Raw genomic sequence first — 20,545 nt, forward strand, 5'->3', positions numbered from 1 at the left:
TTGAAGGTATCTCTAGGGTTCCTCTCCATCATTAAGTGCAGCAGTGGTCAATTCCAAATCGGAATTTGTAGACATTTGCAATTGATTTTTTTTGTTTTTTAATTATTTAGCTGTTTGTTCAGCAACTCTCCAGTTTGGAATTTCAGCAGCAATGTGGTTGCTAGGGTCCAAATTACCCTGGCAACCGTGCAATGGTGTGAATGAGAGTCAGGTATATGAATAGAAAAATAATAGGGTTTTTTAATTTACTGACGTGGTATGCAAAGTGCAATTTCTAGTGTTCCCATTTTTTTTTACACTGCAGTGTTTTTTCCAGAATGCCGGCATCATTGGGGAAGCAAATGGGTAGTTCTCTTGATGACATTTCACTGCACCTTTCCGCTGTTGCATCTGATTCACCAGAATGCATGGTGGTGGTAGTTTCAGGGTTCTCCTATGTCAATAGACACAGCTGCACCCATTTTGGAATAGAAGGCAAGAAAGACTGAGAGGCACCAAGTGCAACTATACGCAGGGGCAAGGAGTGCATTTTAGCACGAGTATTTTAAATAAAAGTGCTTTTTCTGCACATCTTCGGATGTGAATGAGCCCTATTGAATAACAATAAAATGTAAGCCTTACAGAGAAGTAGTTTCTTGGTTGCTGTTGCAGCAGCATACTAGAAGTTAACTTAAATGTGAACTACCCCTGTAATTAAAGTGAAAATTGTAGTCCCATGGTGTCTTTAGATCAGGACTGTCCAACTGGAAGCCTGCGGGCCATATGTAGTCCCCCAAAGGATTTTTTTTAAAGGATCCATAGACTCCATTGAATGATATCTTTTTAATTTAATTTGGCACTTGAATATATTCTTTGAGATATAATCAGCCCACTACATGTAATAAGTTGGACAGCACCGCCTTAGATCATAACATATTGTGCTGCGGACTATTAGACCAATAAAATAAATACCTACCTTCACAAACTACATTAAATCATCCATTGTTTAGATTTTTACATATGTAACTTGAGGACAGGACCAGTGTTTGATTGTAAAATGCAGTAGTACTGTATTATCAATTAGTGTAATCTAATTATGTCTAATCAAGTATTTTTCTTATTCATTTAGAAAAAAATTATTGTACTTTATATACATATTAGAATAGCGTAGGTTTAATTAACTTTTTCCATAGCATGCTTAGTTTCATAGTACAGACTGTCAGCAGGCTCTTCGTCCACTATTGTATTTTATTTGGGACTTTTTGAGTTTAGATTGCAGATATTTTAATGCAGACAATGCCATTGAGACACAGACTTCATTATTTACTCATGACTCAATACTTCTTGCAAGGTTTGTGCACATCTTGCAGTTTTCACATTATTTATTGAAATATATTTTATCTTCCTGTGCCCATTCACATTCAATTTGTAGTGGAACCTGCAATGCCGATACAGGTTTACTTCCCATTAGAGTCAACAAATAATACTTTGACTGAAGAAGTTTACACAGTGAGGTTTAAATATTTAATATCAGAATGCCCTGTTCATAATTGCTGCATAAATATATTTTTTATTTTGCATTTAACTCTTCCATCATAATGCCTATGATTAAAAGCCTAAAACAATTCACTGTGTTACATGAAAATGCCACATAGGCTATGGTACAATGAAACAGTAATATTATTCCCCAGATAGTATACTACAATTCTGGAAAGCTTTATACATATTTGCTTAGACCATTAACCACAAATTATAACTTTAAATAAGCAAATAATCTAAATCTTTAAATAGTAAAAATAGATTCAGATACATTTATTAAAACAATAGCTAAGGTTCTCCAATTCCATTGACGGCATTTGGTTCAATGGGCTTGTTTTACATTTAACACTGACTGAAATAATCTTTTTTTTAATGTAGTTTTGACATAAAATCATTTCTACATAAATGGCATAATTCAATGGAATTACACAGATTCAAATACAGATACTATGGTATGTCTGGAACATGTCAACAGCATTAAAGAAGCTTAGCTTCTGTACATTACAGTCATCTGTAGTAAATTGTTACAAACCAAGCAGCCAGTGATAAAAGCCTGCAGGGAAACTGGATTGCAGTTCTGTCATACCAACCCATATCTGAAGAGGATCGTAGCTCTGTCATGCCAATCCTTATCTGATTGTGAGCATTTGTACTTACCTTGTTCTTCAGCATTGGCCCTGTTTTTCTTGGTAAATTCCTGGGACTGTGTCTACATGCTGTCATTACAAAGTTTGATCTGTTTTATGTTTGTGTGACAGTATGGCCCTTTATGCCAAACATCATGGTGAAGATTTCTTAAGATGAAGAACCACGTTTTCATCCCTGCACTGCATCAGGCTTGTCACTGCTCAGCTCTCACCGCTACTCTGCCTTGTTTTGTCAATAACCATTTATTTGTTGCTGGAAAAGTAGGAGCCATTACATCTGACCTCCCTGTTTCATCAATTATGGATAGATTATTGGATGTGAACATCTGCAGAAGCTTGCTGCTGAATGCACCTCCTGGCTGGTATTAGATAAAGTATTAAACTGTTGTTTATTGTCAGGCCAAAACTCTACTGGGAAGCTAGGGGATTCTGGTTCTTGCAAACCCCTATCAGCAGGCACCTAATATAGTTTGATATTGCTACCATATCCCACTAGATCATAGCCATTTATTATTTACTCCTATTACTAGTTGTTATGACATAGTTGATAAAAGCTCTTGGCTGACATCGCTTTTTCAGTTTTTGTCACATTTGTTAAGAGAAAAGAGAATCCATAGACTCTTCTTGTGATACATTTTTGTTTGAGAGTAGCCCAGCACTATTGAATACCAGGCTATTCTTAACATGAGCAAATTATTATATTCAGTAAATATTTTTCCGCATTCCCTACTGATTAAATATAACTCCCCACTGTGAGATTCTGACATTGAAATGTTTGTTTGGAAATGAATTTACTTTTTTTGCACAAGCTGTGGGAAAAAAAAGAATACAGGTAACAACACCACAGCTCTAAGAAAAACTGTTCTAATATTTTATTTTATTATTTGTATTTCCTAATACAGCATGCTTGGCTAAGGAAAAACATCATTACATTGGCAATGGACTTGGATATTGAAGAAAACAAGCACAGTTAAATATGTTTTTAAAATAAATAGTATTTATATGTTATGATTTCATTAGTGGACATTAGATGAAGGGGCTGGTAATTAGGCAGAATCCACTAGAAAAACTCATGATGTTTCCTATATTCATTAAATACAAAGTTATTTTTATATTCAGTACAGTCCTGTTTAGCAATCAAAAAAAGTAATGACTTTGGCCTTTGTGTACCAAAATGAAAATCTGCATGGAGTAATCTGTGGCAACCAATGAGACATTTGCTTTTATTAATTGAAGTACTTTATTGGGTCTATAGATTACTGTACTGATGTCACTTTTCATGTATCTTCAAAAAGGGAATCACTCTTTAAAACAAGAACTGGTCTCTGATAAATGCATTACTTTTTAGATACACTTATTAACATTATTATGCTCTTTAAGAATGTAACCAATTTACTAAGGCAAATGGAAGAGTTTAGGTCTTGGAGTTTTCTTCTGACACATCATAACAATTTTAAACAGTACACCAGCTCCCCCACCCATACACCAATACAGGTTTCCCTACCTGTACAACAACACACAGTCACACCATTAAGCCAGAGCAAATATTTACCTTAATGTGAAGGATTACTGACTCAGTGCAGTGCATTGCAGTGTTTCTGTGCTTATGGCTGTATTTACATAGACCTTTCTGATAAAACATACTTAATTTTTACCTTTTCTTCTCCTTTAATTCCACTCTAATTGTATAAGCTTGCACCCGTTTATAAATATCTCTCAATTTGTATCTGTACAATTATTGGCAACATGTTCAGGCTGTTCACTTGCATGCCTTTCAGTAATAGGCACAAAAGGTGCACTGATGCTAGGCAAGAAAACATGGGTTCACATTTTTGCACCTGCTGGTAAGAAAATGGCCTTGCTTGTCCTAATTTTATTTTTAGTGCTGTTAACAACATGTTGGCGTTTCTGAAAGATTGGTGATCAACTTATTTAGCCAACTCTCACAGCTCCGCACTTCCCTCCCAACAATTGTACAACCCTTTGGACCAAAACTGGTCAGGTATCCAGCAGAAGACAAAATAGATTTAGGAAAGTTGAGTTTTCATGCCAACAGATTAAAGAGAGAGTTTACAGTTATTATTGGTGCATGTAGAAACCCAAGGATGCTTTGTTACAGAGACATTACCGGAGACATTTATCATGGTGGTATTGGTATTATTATTTATTTATAAAGTGCAAATATATTTTGCAGCACTGTACAGTATTCAATTGTTTATCCATATTTACATATAAAGCAATACAAAGCAACCAATAACCATTAAAAGAGTAATATTAATGATTAGTAATGAGAGAATCTGTCCAAAACTGTCTTTTTAAGTGCACAACTTTTTTGTGGCCATTGGAGTCTATGGGGCACATTTACAAAAGCAGGAACGCGCTGAGTGTACTTTTGCCGAATTATTCGGGCTTCCGCACAACATTTTCGTACGCCACACGACTTTTTTGTACGTTGCACGAAAAAATCGGAAAGGTTTTACTGCTGTTTACAATGGTACGGTACGAAAATTACGTGACTTTCGGATCGCCAATACGATATTATCGTGACTAATATGATTTTTTTCGTAAGCATTTTCGGGATATTTGCGATCTTCAGAAATTTTCGTTTCCAATCCGAATTTTTCCCATTCGGGATTTAAATTCGTGGATTAGTAAATCTGCCCCTATGTGTGTTTTTTTTGCGGTAGAACCTGGTGAAAAATTTGGCTCATTACTATTAATAATTTCAAGTGGGATAGGTCATGCCATAAATTCATTAGTATCTTTAAATAAGTAAACTGAAATTTTGAACAAAGTAATGTAGAATATGTGACCTGTCTAGATTTTCCTTTTAATGCAATGTATTAGAGCAGAAGGAGCTTCCTTTAAAGTGTAGCGACAAAATAGTCATTAATAAGATGATTATTGCACTGATATTTTACATGAATAAGCATATGATATAGCATGTAAATCTGGTTATGTATCCTTTAGTTAAATTTTTGTAGGATGATAATCTAGGGAAGACTCCGTAGGTTCTATTACCTCACTCAACATTCTTCTGGGAATCCTTCCATTTCAAAGATAATTACATTCTATAGCTTGCGGTGAATGCAGATAAAATAAAAGCCAAAGGCAAAAATGGTTTTTGCCATTTAAGTTATTTTATAATGTCTGTGTCACTTTTCAGGGCTCCCAAATTTATAGATATTCCTTTATTACTTATGACATGTTGGAGAAAATGATATGTGCACACAAATGCAGGCTGAGGTATATCTGTGGAACATCAATAAGAGAGAAGTAAATAACCACAAATAACCAGAACTCTCTATATGTGTGTAGGAAATTATTATTAATATAGCCCAGCTAATGACTATAATATGTTTCTTTTTTATATAATATATAATTTTATATATTTTATATAATAGTGCTATTATTGTTCTATTACTAATGCAGGGGTGCATTATTTTAGTGAGTAATATGACATTTCTAAGTACTGTTTATAAGGATATAATTCACAGGATATTCATGGCCCTTGTGTATTATAAAGTGAATAATGTACCCCCTATTGCAATATATAAGGCTATTATAAGTCACCAGGCTATTACAAGAGTTGCACCAAGAGATGACACCACCAAGTACTGTTTATGAGGATATTATTTACAGGATTTTCATGGCTCATGTGTATTATATATATTGGGGCAGATTTATCAAAACACGAGTTCGAATCCCGAATGGGAAAAATTCGGATTGGAAACGAAAATTTCTAAAGATCGCAAATATCACGAAAATGCTTACGAAAAAATCGTATTAGTCACGATAACATTGTATTGGCGATCCGAAAGTCCCGAAATTTTCGCACCGAACAATTGTAAACAGCGGCAGAGCCTTTCCAAATCTTTCGTGCAAGCATCCAAAAAAGATATGACGCCAAAACTCCCAGACATGTGTTCAAACTTTATATAACCTGCCATAAAATGGGGGCAGTATTTAGGGGGGGTGGTCACAAAAATGGGTGTGCCATTTCTTTTTGTCCCTCTATGGTGTTGCTTACTTGGATATCTATAGTAGGAGAACACTATATAAAAGCATATGCCAGTCCATGTTCTGTGGTTATCATAGCCACATATAAGTAGATTGTAAGTAGGATTGTAAGAAAGGTGTGACCTGCTCTACTTTAGTATTTGTATAAGAATTTGTATATGTCTTGTGCATTGGCCTCCTTTACTATCCATTCATAAACCAGCACACAGTTTAAGATATGACAGGTGCATATGCATTTTTTTCTTCAGTCAGAGTGGGAGGAACAGAGATACTTTTCCTCCCAGATAGCCCTCTCAAAGAGAAATTTCCGAGGCAGAACCGGAGGGGAATAAGAAGTTCATGTGTTCTTCCATTAATTTAAGCAGGAAGAAGCATGTGCATAAATAACATGCCCTATCTGTACTGCTGAAATTAAACTGTACACTGATCCCATTTTTAGTAGAAAACCTGTCCTTGTATTGTCACCCAGTAAAATGAAGTCTTGCCTCATGTTCACTATAATTACTCCATTTTATAAAACTAGCAAAATGATAGATTTATTTAATTAAAACAACAGTCAAAACACTTTCAGCACAATCTGTACTTTAGTTTGATGATGAACATAAGTGTTAAGTGTTGCTGTAACTTTAGCAGTTTGCTTATACAATGAAACCTCAATTACACACCATTTTTTGTGGTCACACAAATATATTATGCATAATGCATTTCCCTAGTTTTACATTTTCCTGGATTTGACACCATTTTTTTTCTGGTCCCTTGAAAAGTGTAAAATGGGGGTTCTACAATATTGTGAAAGTTAAGTTAAGTTATTTTTGTAATAGAACAAGCTGTTGATAATCATCATGAATGTGTAAAAAAGGCAAATCACAGACAGGCTCCCAGTTTTGTTGCATTATTTTATAGGAATAGGGTATATTGTATCAGATGAAGTTGGGGTTGCTGTAGTAATGGTTGCAACCTGAGTTAAGGTCTTTGAGCACTTATTAGACCAAGGGTTTAACTACCAAGTTTGAGAAAGTCTGGGGCGCCTGGTGTGACTTAGATATATCAGCTAACCATATGGAAATTTATGTTTCTCATTCTCTAAACCACTTCTCTCTGGTCCTTGAGAGAGAGCACTATTTGGACTCTCTCACACATATACTTCAGTACATAACCAACTCTCTTTTTATGTCTCACTGCTGTCATTAGACATGGTAATGTCATGCTCTATGGGACCTATTTGTTAACGTTCGTATTTTTTTCACAATTCATTCATTATATGTCAAAACCACGATAAACCCTAATATAAAACTTCACCAAGTCCATGAAGATTCATGGGAAAATGTAAAAAAACATGAAAAATTTGTGGTTTTCATGTTCTTTTAGTTTTTGTTTCTCAATTAAATTTGTCCATGCTTTTTGAATTCGGAAAAATTACAAGAGGTCTTTTGGAAGATCTTATTGGGTTGTTTTTTTGTGTCTGTTAGGCAGCATTTTTGGTATGCATTTATACATATATATATATATATATTTAGGATATACCCATGCATAATATGGTGTCAAGGTTCCAGCTAGTTCACTGTTATACCATGAAATGTGTGCACATACTCACATCGCCCTACAGTATACCCCACTGTTGCAGTGTCTCAGCATGCTGCCTAGCTAGTTGCAGCAGTACATGTCAGAAGTCGTTAGCTAGGGAGACCTTTGACTAATGTTCCAGCTTATTGTTTGAATCTTGTTCAAGAGCTGTAAATGAGGCAGAAGCACTCTTACTGCTCACAAACTGTGAAATGACTGAGCAGACTGAGATTGCCAGAAATCAAAGAAATGCATCTCCAATAAACTTTAACAGTGATTTCCCTTTGTCAGACACAGAGTAAAATGCATTAGCTAAATTGTAGGGAGACACTAACTATAATTTATAGCTAGAGTCTAATTGGGTAATTGTATTTACAGTATATCTTGCAGTGTTACTATACAGAGAAACCATTACATTTTATCCAATAGAAATATAAAGGAGAAAGATAAACAAAATAAGTTTTTTTCTATCCTTAAAGAAGCCAGTTTTGTTTCATGTGGAATGATGTTTTCTCATGCTTAATAAATATGGTTTGACCTAACCTAACCAAGAAACTGAAAGAATGTAGTGTTCCTGTATTTTCCTTCTGTCTGTCCACTGGTGGATCTTCTACCCAAATCTTTCCCTCTGGAATGTTTTTACCTTCTTCCCTCTTCAGTCTTCTCTCTGGCCCTTGTATTTTCGAAATTCTCACCTCTTTTTCCCTGCTGTATTTTCTTCCCATCCTCTAATTGTCTACCCACTGTCAATATCACTAGCACTACTCTGTGTTGTTTTTTTCCCATTAGAATTTCTCATGTCCTTCTTTTTTCTCTCTCACCACAGGGGTATTTCCTTACACTGCCCGTCTCTTTTCTTCCCTTTGTTGTATTTACTTCCTATATCTCTCCCCACATTATTTTTCTACATCCTATTTCCCCTTGGTGTGTTTTCCTCCTAGCTTTTTTCCTATAGCAGTTTTTCTCCCACCTATTCCAAGAATCATATATATTCTATACTACTATAGTAAAATGTAACTTCCCTCATTCTCCCAAATTTTACTCCCACCTACTTCCCATTAATTATTTTAATATTTTATTTTCTTAAAGACTCTTTAAACTGGTGTACTTAATTTCTGGCTTCATCCCACTACTGGCTGTTGGTCTTTTCCATTATTTTAATTTGTTCCTTAATGGCTTATTTCCCCTACTGTGTCAGGGCATGTTTGTTTCATTGCATCATTATAACTGCTGTTAGTCCAGCATTAAAGAAAATGATATAAAATAGCTAAGAGTGCTCTTCTGAACACTTTTGAAACTGACTTTTTTCGTTTTCAAGGCACTGGAAGTATAAACTCTAATAATCTAATTAAACATAAATACATGAAAAAAATAATATCAAAATAAATACATGAAAATCTGCTGGTCAGTTCTGCAAACCACCCTGAAAATTTCAGCATTTTTGAGCACTATTTCCTGTTAAAAATGTTGCATTTTGAAGGTTCTTTTCGATATCTCAAAATGCTAATACTTAAAATAAAAGTAAATATATCAACTAAACTCTTCACATTAATAATAAATATAGAGTGCTTTTATAATGATGATGAAGAAGGCTATTGTAATAAATGATATAATGTGTTTGTATCCTTCAGTATTTAAATACATACATGGAGATTTCAAAAATGCTGGAAGATAACGTGAGCCTTGGAAAAGCATACAAAGCAATGGCAAAAGCCCTAGAAAGGTAAGTTAGCACTCCCATGTCTTCTTGTCACTGGAAGTGCATTCATCTGTAAAAGACTTAAATTGCTAGTGATCTGTCACTTCCCATTTACTGACTGCTTATGTTTTAAGCACTGCCCTTCTTGAATGACCCTTTCAGTCAAAGTTATTTGAAGCAAGAACAGTTTAAAAGGGGAGAATGAAGCTATATGGAAGCTTTTCTTATCTTGCTATATAAATATATAAAATATATATAGAAATAAATAAAAAAATATATATATGTGTGTGTGTGTGTGTATATATATATATAAATGCTGTTCACATGCATACAATATACAAGCACAAAGATACAAAGAAAGGCATTCTAATGCATGTATAATTTTTATAAACTTTTGCAGAAATGTTAAAGTTTTCATAATGTGCAGCTTAATTCCTTAAAATCTCCTAAAATATACCGAAATTGTGGACTACTGCTAGCTTTGTAACTGTCAGATACCATGTACTGTCTTATTAATGTTCTATAAGGGTAATGTAATAAATAGTCTTTTGCTACTAACTAGTAACCCATAGCAACCAATCATCCGGTAGCATAATTGTTCAGTTGTTTGAAAGTCTGATTGTCAAGGATTAAAAGATGTGGGCTGCCTGTAGACTTTTTATTACATTTGTTTTTAAACAGAGTTCTATGGCAAATAGCATTTACATGTTCTGCAACTTGAGAAAATCTATTGCAGTTCTTAGATCAGAGTAGATGGAAACCTGTTATCCAGGAAGCTCCCAATTATGGGAAGGCCATCTCCCATAGACTCCATTTTAAGCAAATAATTTAAGTTTTTAAAACTAATTTGCATTTTAGAATAGAACAATACCTTATATTTGATCCCAACTAAGATATAATTTATCCTTATTAGAGGGAAAACCTCAGATCCCAAGCTTTCTGTATAATAGATCCTATATCTGTATAAACTTTTTACAGATTTTTAAACTCAACAATAATGATCAATTAACTGTTGTATTGGAATCAGAATATAGAGCATTTAGTAAAAAATAGAATTGTTTGTTCCATTCCTAGCATAATGATATTTACACTGAATGGATCAAAAATACAGAAGTAAGGTACATTTAAAAACAGATAGCAATGTTCCGTTATCATGAAAATGTTTAAATATATATATATATCAGTGATATTGATGTTCTTTATTTTAGATACATTAGTTTATTTTGGTGTTCATATGGTGCAGCTGAAATGTATTAAAATGCCAATCACCAAAGTTCAAATTAAATCTGTTCTCCAATAAATTGTATAGCCTGGTGTTTTATGTTTCTTAGAGTGACACTGCTTTCCATCTGTTACATAACAACATTTATATTAGTTCTTTAAATTAAAGAGAAAATCCATTAATTTTTTTCGTATACATTTCTCTTTTCACTGATTCCATTTAACTTAATACGTGCTGCTCCAGCCTACAAACTTACAGTACCATCAAAAATCCCCTTTGTGATAGTCTCATCTCTGCTCTATTTGATTTCTCCATTCTGAGTAAATGATGAAGATTTCATGCATTGGTTCAACCAAAACCTATGTTCACTCAACCAGATCCTTTATTGATTAGTTCTACTGCAAACAGTAGTCCAAGTGTCATATACATAATTGGACAGTTGTCAGGGGATATGGGTATTTATAGTCCCATTTGCCCATCTGGAAACTGGAATCACCTTAGCACTCAAATATTCTGTGATTCTTCATTCTCTTTCTTTGGACCGAAAAGTCTTGTTTTTCTGAAAATGTATGTTTTTAACTCTCTAAGGTCTGGCTGAGTGAATTTGGTGATTATAGTCTATAATGTGCTTTCCATTCTGCACCTGTGAACTGTGTATAAAGCAATGAGAAAGCAAGTATTAATGTTTGTTTAACATCATAACCTTGTGCCATATGTTTCTTCTTATTGGAAATGAAAATTGCCTTGTTTTATATTTAACCTATAATACCATAATAATTGATAAAAATTGATATTTATGAACATGTGATTCTGCATGTTTTTATGGTGTCATTGACTGTTAATATTGTTATTATTATACTTTATTGATATAGTGCCAACATATTCTGCAGCACTTTTACAGAGATTATACATTATTCACACCAGTCTTTCTTTCATGGACAGCAACCACTCACTATGGTCAAATATCAGGAGCCAATTAACCTGCATGTATGTGTGGGAAAAACCAGGGTATGGATGTGTAGAACATACAGACTCCTTGCACATAGTCAGTGGTGCTGCTGCCATGAGTTGAGAAGCTTGCCTGGTAACTTAAGGTAAAAAAAAGGCATAAATCCATGAAGTCCTGGGTCCCTAACAGAGTAAGGTTGCAGTTTAGTCTTTAAGGTTACACACAGAGAGAGGCAGTGATGTTTGTATTAATTATGGCCTGTTGCTACTATTCATATAAATATGTGCCCCAAACCAAAATCAAGAACAGGTAATGAATATCACTGGACAGAAAAATATCATCAGACTTCTTTGTGTAGAAATAGAGCTGTTTGCTAATGCTCCATATGTTATACCTTATAATGGTCAGGAATCTTGAAAGGGATTTCTATGGCGACAAGCCAGTTCCAGGCCACTGCACCATTTCAATAGCGTTCTTTAGTCTTATTTTAAATCTCACACTGGATTCCTCTTGCATCAAGTAGCATGATCTGGTTGAAAAGCCACTTGGAGTTTCTCCGGAATCCAGCTACAGATTACAAAGTCAGAAGGTTGCAGATACATTTTATACCATTTACTTAGTTGTAATCAGGGGAGGCATCTAGCCAACTACCAAGCTGAAGACAGGCTCCAAAAAGAGCTAGAAGCAGATCTGTGTTACCTACACAGTAAAAATCTTAAGGGGCATTGCTTTGGTAAATTTAATGTTTGCAATACAGTGCAATTTGGCATTGTATAGTGTTTTTTAGAGTCATTTTACTTTACAAACATTTGGCTTCTTAAAGCTAATTTAGCATTGCATTATTTATTTCTTTAAAATGTGACTGTCAGTGCTCTCACTTTGTTTTATGTATTTGTCCTGACAGGGCTCCCACTCATATGCATAAAATTAAAAAAACATATATTATATTGCAGTGTCCTTATATTTTAGGCTGTTTTTCACTTTTTAACTGGGGAAAGCCTGAAAAAGTGGCTAGAAGCCGAAGTGAAGTGAAGCCAATAAAAGACTACTATATTTGTTGCATATTAAGGCAAGACAGACATTGTCAAATAACTCAAATCCCATGCTTTTAGAGGTTGGTGTAGAAATCACTTTGCAGTGGAGTTCATTTACCACAGTAGGAGTAAAACGACTAAATTACAAAATAATACTTGGAATTTAGATTTACCTTAGAACCAGTGTATGTGAATAGTTGTATAGCCACCTTACAGAGATTGGTCAGACATACTTTAGTCAACTGCAGAGCTCACCCATTTGAAGCATATACATTGTATATAGAATTACAGTTAGTATAAAAATCATGGGTCAGAAGCCATGCATTGTAGTAAAAGACAGTCATCCTTTAGTACTCCTTGTTCCACAAGTCTAATAGTTTGAGAAACTTAATTCTCTGCATAACTAAGCCTTGGATGTAAATTATAGCAAAATTATAGCCCTATAGCATATAACTCACATCCATTAGGGTTGCCAGCTCTCCCAACTAATATTTGCAACAACACTAGAGAGCCAGTGAGCTGTCAACCACCCTGACATCCAGTGTTATGTCCCCATGTCAATTAACAGATGACATCCTTCTATTACAAATCCTATAGTTTCCCTTGCTCTCCGTGTCTCTCTCCTCTCCTAACCTAGAGTCTCTCTGTCTCTGTGTCTCAATGATGAACATATGCAGACAGTTACTTATCAGCAGTCAGGAAACTGCTTGACATGTCATAAGTTGCAAATAGTCAAGTACAGAATAACATGCTGCCCAGTGCTGACTCAATACTCTGCTTTCGAAATGAAGAATATACATACATCATGCAATGAAAGACTGATTACTCTTCTTCATTAAAAAAATTAATACAAGTGGAAAGATATTGGGGCTCTTGATCTGTTGCAGTGTGAAGGCCAGCTTGTAGCAATGTGTGTTGAATGGTTATGTTACCAAACCTTATCATAGATTTGCTTTGATCTAGGGGGCCTGAGCAAAGGTTGCTAATGCCAAAAAAGAGCCCTGCATGTTAAAACCACATATATACATTTCCATTTTTACATTTTGCTTCCTTTCAGCCAAGGAAAAATTCTTGAAAGTGTGGAGTATTTGGAAAACTTTATCAAAATTGCAAAACTGAACAATTTAAATCAAAGCCTAGCAGAAACATACAGTTGCCTTGGAGACATTTTCAACACGAGAGTAAGTATTAATTATGCAAGAGTTGTATAAGTTTCTATATGTTTGAATTTAAGTTAAATGTAAGCATGATATAAAAAACTTTGCACACCCAAGTGATTACCAGTACCAAGCAAATCCTCAACTCAATACCACTAGAGTTTATACGATAAAAAGAAAAACACAGATCAGTTGCTACAGCTTGGGGATGGATGTGAGTGTTAACATGCCTACTAATAAATAACTCATAAAAACACCATGTTTTATAGAGCCACTGTCTAGTCAGGGAGTAAGGATGGGCTATTTCATGTATGGGGGAAATGATATTGAAGTACTCTTGGTGCTCAGCAATTACTGGGTATAACAATTATATTACATCAATAAAAGGAGTAGCATATAGAATATGAGAGAAACTAAGCAAAGACCAGGAGATTTAGGAAAGGTTTTTTCACTCTCACAAAAGAAGGCTTATATGTTTTTCTGTCATAAGAACAGTTACAAAGTTTCTAGGCATACCCTATGAAATACTGCTTGTGGTGGAACTGTTTTCATAATACAGGGTTTAATTTCCATCTGTTTATACATAAAAACATCACATATATATCATATGACTGAGACTTACTTTGCCACAGTTGAAAGACTTGCCCTAAAAAATAGTGGTGGTGAAGTAAAATATACTGTCAGGGTATGCATTCAAAAGGCAAAAGCATACTGCTGTAGAAACACCTTTAGAAGGGATTTTACTTGAACTTTGTCCATTTATACCTACTGTATGTTGTCTAATTGGCTTATATATTCTGTGTATGTGCTATTGGCAATTCAGTGGTTTCCATTTGAAAATATGAAATATCTCTGTGCCAGAATGAATCCATCTTCACATTAATGCATTTTTCTTATTATACTACTATGAATTATTTACCATGCAGTATGTAAATAAACTTTAGGGCTCATGTACATTACAGGAAATCCCTTGGGCAGCAGTGCAAGAGCACTAAAGGGCTGTGCTCTGCTCCCCTTTAATTGGATTGGAGAGAAGATGCACATGTGCCAACCAACTCCTGCCCAACTTGAATAGAGCACTGCCAAGCGCACTACTTGAGTCGGTAGCTCTTGCTCTCTGTAGTTTAAAACAGAGTGCAGAGACCTGCTGCAAAATAGCAACAAAGAAAGGTGGTATGAAAAGTGCTAAAAACTGGCTGATAGCTGCCTTTTTTTACAATGTGCACACTGCCTTTCATGGTATAAATTACCCCCAGTAGCTTGCATTACAGAATGAGGCTAATGTCTAACTTCATGCATTTCAGGAAAATGTAGTTTACAATACTAGTACATGTTCTATTTTTATGTTTTATCTGTAACAGCTGCTTATGTGTAATAGTTCATTTCACAGGAGTTGTACCATTAATATTATAAATTTTTATATAGCACTGTGGATGCCATAAGTTCTTTGCAACATTCACTCTTTGCAGATGCCTGGCCTTTGCTGTGAAATTGGTGGTGAAATTAGTGACTCCTTTGTGTGTTTTAATACCCAGTGGGAAAGCCGTGCATTGAAGTGCACACGCTGCTTGCCTTTTGGTTCGAATACAAGAGTCACTCTTTGCGGTCTACTGCCTGACAGCTGGTAGGAGTGTGCTAATGGCCAGTTGTGATTATAACAAGATTAGATCATGCTGTTGGCATCCTGCTTGCTCCAGATCTAAACTAGTGAAGATTTTAGACCACTAATCTTGGACCTTTAACATAGTGTAGAAAAGGATGTTTGATCTGCAAAGGAGCAAAGGAAGTTAAAGTTGGTGACATATGGTGTGTAATATGGATCCATAGTGAAGTCAAGCTTAGTTTGTCACTTGCTGTTCTGTAGCCTATTAAGAATACCATTGGGAAAATGGCTTTGACTAAAACAGCTAAAAAAAATGTGAAACATAGTCATTAAGATGTGATTATTTGCCCAGACCTTTGTGTAGTTCACCTGCAGATCACTGGCATCCAGATTATCTGGCTAAAATAAAGCCTCTGTACTCTGTGTGCATTTGGATTGACAGCCATACCTTCACACACACACAGATGCACTGAACATATTATTGACTTGTATTAAATATAATTTAAGCGCTGCGGAATATGTTGGCGCTTTAGAAATAAATATTAATAATAATAATAATAATAATAATTAACTTTTTTCATCGTGGGCAAATTTATACCTAATATGGAGATCCCTAAGATGACATTTTTAAAGGTATTTAGAATTAGCAAGTGCAACCACTGAAGGTCACTTATAGCCTGTAAAGAGAGACACCATAGAACTATGGTATATGGACAGCAGTATCCATATAAACTATAAGGCCAGTAGTATACAGACACCCCTTCCAAGCATATGCCTTCAGCTTTTGCACTCACTGTAGAGCAAGTAACCATACACAAGCATACAATACTCATGTACAGTGCCAAGCATTAGATGGTGTAAAGGCTGCCACAATTGTACTCACAGCAATGGAAACACATTCATTGGAGTGATGAATTACACTGTACCACCTCGCATAGGGAAGACGTGGTTTGGCAGATACAAGGAGAACCTATTTCAATATGCACTGCTAATTTTAAAGTTTAATGGAGAAGTAAATAGTCTAGGGTGTTTTTTTATGCTTTTGGCTAGAGTCCATGATTTCATGCCACTTTGTGGTCAGAATTTAGAGAAAGCATTTTCTGTTTAAGCACAAAAATGAACAAAGCAAGGTCCTTGGTTTGGTGAGATAGGAGTGAAAAAATTTGACCAAATGGAACACCAAGGGATTAAAGTGGACTAACTGCAAGTCAGGTCTGATCACCCAACATAAGTGTCCAACCTCATTAAGCTTCTTTTGGCTGAGTGGCAACTGATCCAAACAGCAATGTTCAGTCTATTGGAAAGCATTTCTAGAAGACTAACATACACTGGCAAAGTAGCACCTATTTCACACTAATATTCTTGGTTTTAAAGACTTGTGGCCATATAGTGTATGTCACCATTGCTACAAACCTTTACATATATTTTATATATTATCTGTTTTTGTAATAATAGTTGTAAGCTTTTAGTATATTGTAGGTAAAACAAAGCTTTTGGCATACTGTAGTATAGACATAGAGATGTGTGCTTCATATAAATCAGCACCCACAGTTTATCTAAAAAATTAAAACTAAACATGCACAAAATAAGGCAATAGAGTTGCTTTTACTTTAAAGGGATTATGTCATGATTTTTATGATGTACTTTTTATTTCTAAATTACACTGTTTACAAAGCAAATAATTCACTCTACCATTATTCTTGAACCAACAAATGTATTTTTTTTAGTCGGAACATTGGTATGTAGGCAGCCATCTCAGTGCATTGTGCCTGAGTCTGAGCTTTCAGAAGGAGCCAGCATTACACATTAGAACGGCTTTCAGGTAACCTATTGTTTCTCCTACTCCCATGTAACTGGAGTCCCAAGCCGGACTTGGATTTCTTACTATTGAGTGGGGGGGGGGGCTGATACCACTCCATCTTGCAGCACAGCAGTAAAGTGTGACTAAAGTTTATCAGAGCACAAGTCACATGGCTGTGGCTCCCTGGGAAATGATTGCCAGTTCCATGTGAAATTGCAAAATAAAATATAAAAAAAATCTTATTTGTGCTTTTAAAAATGGATTTCAATGCAGGATTCTGCTGGAGAAGCTCTAGTAACTAATGTGTTTTAAAAAAAAAAACATGTTTTCCCATGACAGCATTTCTTTAAGAATGAAACGGTCAACTAATATGAATGGGTCTCCAACGAAGGTGGTGTGTAATGGCCTATTAATTTGACTAATTCAAGTGAGTGAGAGATTCCTCCCAGGGGAATATCCTAAATAAAGCTCACTTTATTGGTGCAGTCAACAGTCTCTAAGCAACACAATAACAGCAATTCACAGTGCCACCCTGGGTTCGCTATATATATATATAGATTGTGTTTAAATGAGCACTCTATATATCTAAAGTGAACTGTGAACTGCTGTTATTGTGTTGCTGTTATTGTGATTTAAATATCCAAAAAAGACCAGCAACACCGAGTTATATTCCAAAAACAGTTCATGCGTTTTTAATACACAATTGATTGTTTTTGGAATATACAGTAACTCGGTGTTGCTGGTCTTTTTTGGATATATATATAAAGTCTTATGTTTGAATGACTGTGATCAGTAGAAATTCAAGATATTTGGAACATTGAACCCTTTCTCTTTTGTTGTTTGTACCCTTGGGTATTTGTGCTAATTCCACAGGTTTCTTCTTTTATGATCTTTTTCTTTAAACCTTGAATTTCTTGATTAGATATGATGACTGACTATTGTTTTGAAAAATAGAGAGTTCTACTATTACAGTGTTTTGTGGTCATTTTGCCTAGACAGTGTATTAGAGAAGACTTTCAAATTAGCTGACAAAAAAAACCAAATTGCATTTTCACAGTAGTTCCCCTTTAAGACCTGTACTTAAAAAAAGCCAGGGGTTTGCTTCTTCTCCTATAAAATATCAGCGTTTACAATTGATTATAAGCTGAATACCATTTAATTTCACTCATACCCAGCTTATTTGAAAGACATACTGAAGGTGTTTCATAGAATTGCAGTGAGTATTGAAAGGCACACCATTGCTTTGCTGTAAGCTTCATAACTATGCAGGCCTTTAATGAGTGTCTCAGGAGTAAGGGATGTAATTATATGCAATTAATGTTTAAACAGTCAGAGAAAAATGAGTTGTGGGGACAGAAAATAGGGCTACTTATCTCATTCAAATACGCTTAGTACATCTTACAACAAGCTTACAAACATGAAAGTTAAGGCATCAGTAGTTTTGTTCATTAGTGTTATTACTAAACATTGGCTGGAGTAGCAAAATGAATGATGTATAAAGCTGTCTCCTATCTGCCTCAGAAATAGAAACAGTCTCTTTATGACCCTAGTATGGCAACTAGTATAGCATGTGGGACTGAAGGAAAGGTTTCCACATTGACTTCTCACACACACTCCTTATTTTTATTGCATTGACTTGGGTGCCAGTGGTTGTTGCCAGTTAATTGTTTATTTGCAGGACCTTCACAACAGACTCTTATCAAGATTCTCTTAAGGTGGCCACACACATGGCGATTTGCGATCTTTTCCTAACTCCATACCTTAAGTCTACTAAAAAAACAATAAAACAGTAATTACACCCAATAGGATTGTGTTGCATTCATTAAGGTTTATTTAGATCTTAGTTTGGATCAAGTACAAGGTACAGTTTTATTACTACAGAGAAAAAGGAAATACGTTTTAAAATTCTGAATTATTTGATTAAAATGGAGTCTATGGGAGACGGGCTTTCCATAATTCTGAGCTTTCTGGGTAACGGGTTTCCGGATAAGGGGTCCCATACCTGTACTTTTTTGGCAATGCAGCAATATCAAGCTGTTTTATTTATTCTATGCCAGTGTACATGCCAGTGTCTATGTTCTATGGCTTTTGCCATGGGACCTGTCAATACAATACATATTGGCAATTCGCCAACTTCTGCGGTGCCGAGGGCCGGAATTTCTCGCGCATACATGGTGGAGGGCCGCTAATGGAAGCCAATTTTGACCACTCCCCCATTTTAAACCACACCCACTTCAAACCACACCCATTTTATCACAATGGTGTTAGTGCAGAAAAAACCCAAATGCTTGGTCCTCACTGCAGGGATATCAACCATCATTCATATGTGAAATAATTATATTATGTCATATTAAGACACACCCTAAAATCCATATGACTTCTCCTCCCCTGTGGATAGCACAGCAACCCCCAGCATATAATTACACACCTTAGGGACCATTTAATGGCTATTTCCAACTGCTAACAAACTCCCAGAACAAACCCCTGCCAGGTTCACCTCCCACAGGCAGCATAGGGTAGAAAGAGTATGGCACACACAGGCAGCACTCTGCCTGGCCTACGCTACCTGTGTGTGCCATACTCTGCCTGCCCTATGATGCCTGTGTCTGCCATATGCTGCCTGCGTGTGCCATACCCTCCCTGCCCTATGCTGCCTATGTGCCATACTCTGCCTACCCTATGCTGTCTACACACAGGCAGCATAGGCCAGGCAGTACATACAATGTCTGAGGTGTGAACAGACGAACAATGTGAGTGATTACAGCCCAAGCCTGAGGCGTGAACACTGCAGGGGTGAACAATGCATAGATTAAAAGGTGTGAACAGTACAGGGGATTACATGTTTAAACAATACAGGGGGATTACAGCCTGAATCTGAGGTGAGAACCATTCAGGGGGGGGGCAGTTAATCTCAGTACTGATACCATTTAAAGCTTACACAAGGGTAAAACATCAAAGCAGCCAGACAGGTGGGGGGCCACAAAGAGGGGGGTCGAGGGCCGCATGCGGCCCGCGGGCCGCCAGTTGGACAGCACTGGGCTAGACAATTGGGTTGTTTAGGCTTGATTTTGTTATCATATGAGGATAATTAGGTGTCCACTGTGATTTGAGTGGTATAGGTTTGTGATTACACATTACACATGTCATGGAATATGCTAATTCATGCAGTGCACTTATTGGATGTTTTTTGTATTTAACTTTACACCTCACTTCCTGTTCACTATCCTGATGATGATCCCGTGTGGATTGAAATAGTATGTCTAAATGAATAATTGATTTTTTGGACGTTTATGCCATGAGTGCTTTCTATATATATGGATATATATGTATTT

The 20,545-nt window shown here is 35.8% G+C and overlaps 1 protein-coding gene across 2 annotated transcripts in view; it reads left to right on the forward strand.

Moving 5' to 3' along the window:
• Positions 1-20,545, forward strand: part of ttc29 (tetratricopeptide repeat domain 29) — a 149,862-nt gene that overhangs the window by 78,273 nt on the left and 51,044 nt on the right. For both annotated transcript variants that reach the window (XM_002938930.5, XM_031895505.1), the window contains exons 8-9: positions 9,380-9,471; positions 13,710-13,833. In XM_002938930.5, the coding sequence (XP_002938976.1) occupies positions 9,380-9,471; positions 13,710-13,833 (216 nt within the window). The remainder of the gene's footprint in view (positions 1-9,379; positions 9,472-13,709; positions 13,834-20,545) is intronic.

The sequence above is a fragment of the Xenopus tropicalis genome, chromosome 1 (genome assembly GCF_000004195.4).
Source record: "Xenopus tropicalis strain Nigerian chromosome 1, UCB_Xtro_10.0, whole genome shotgun sequence".
Taxonomy (NCBI): Eukaryota; Metazoa; Chordata; class Amphibia; order Anura; family Pipidae; genus Xenopus; species Xenopus tropicalis.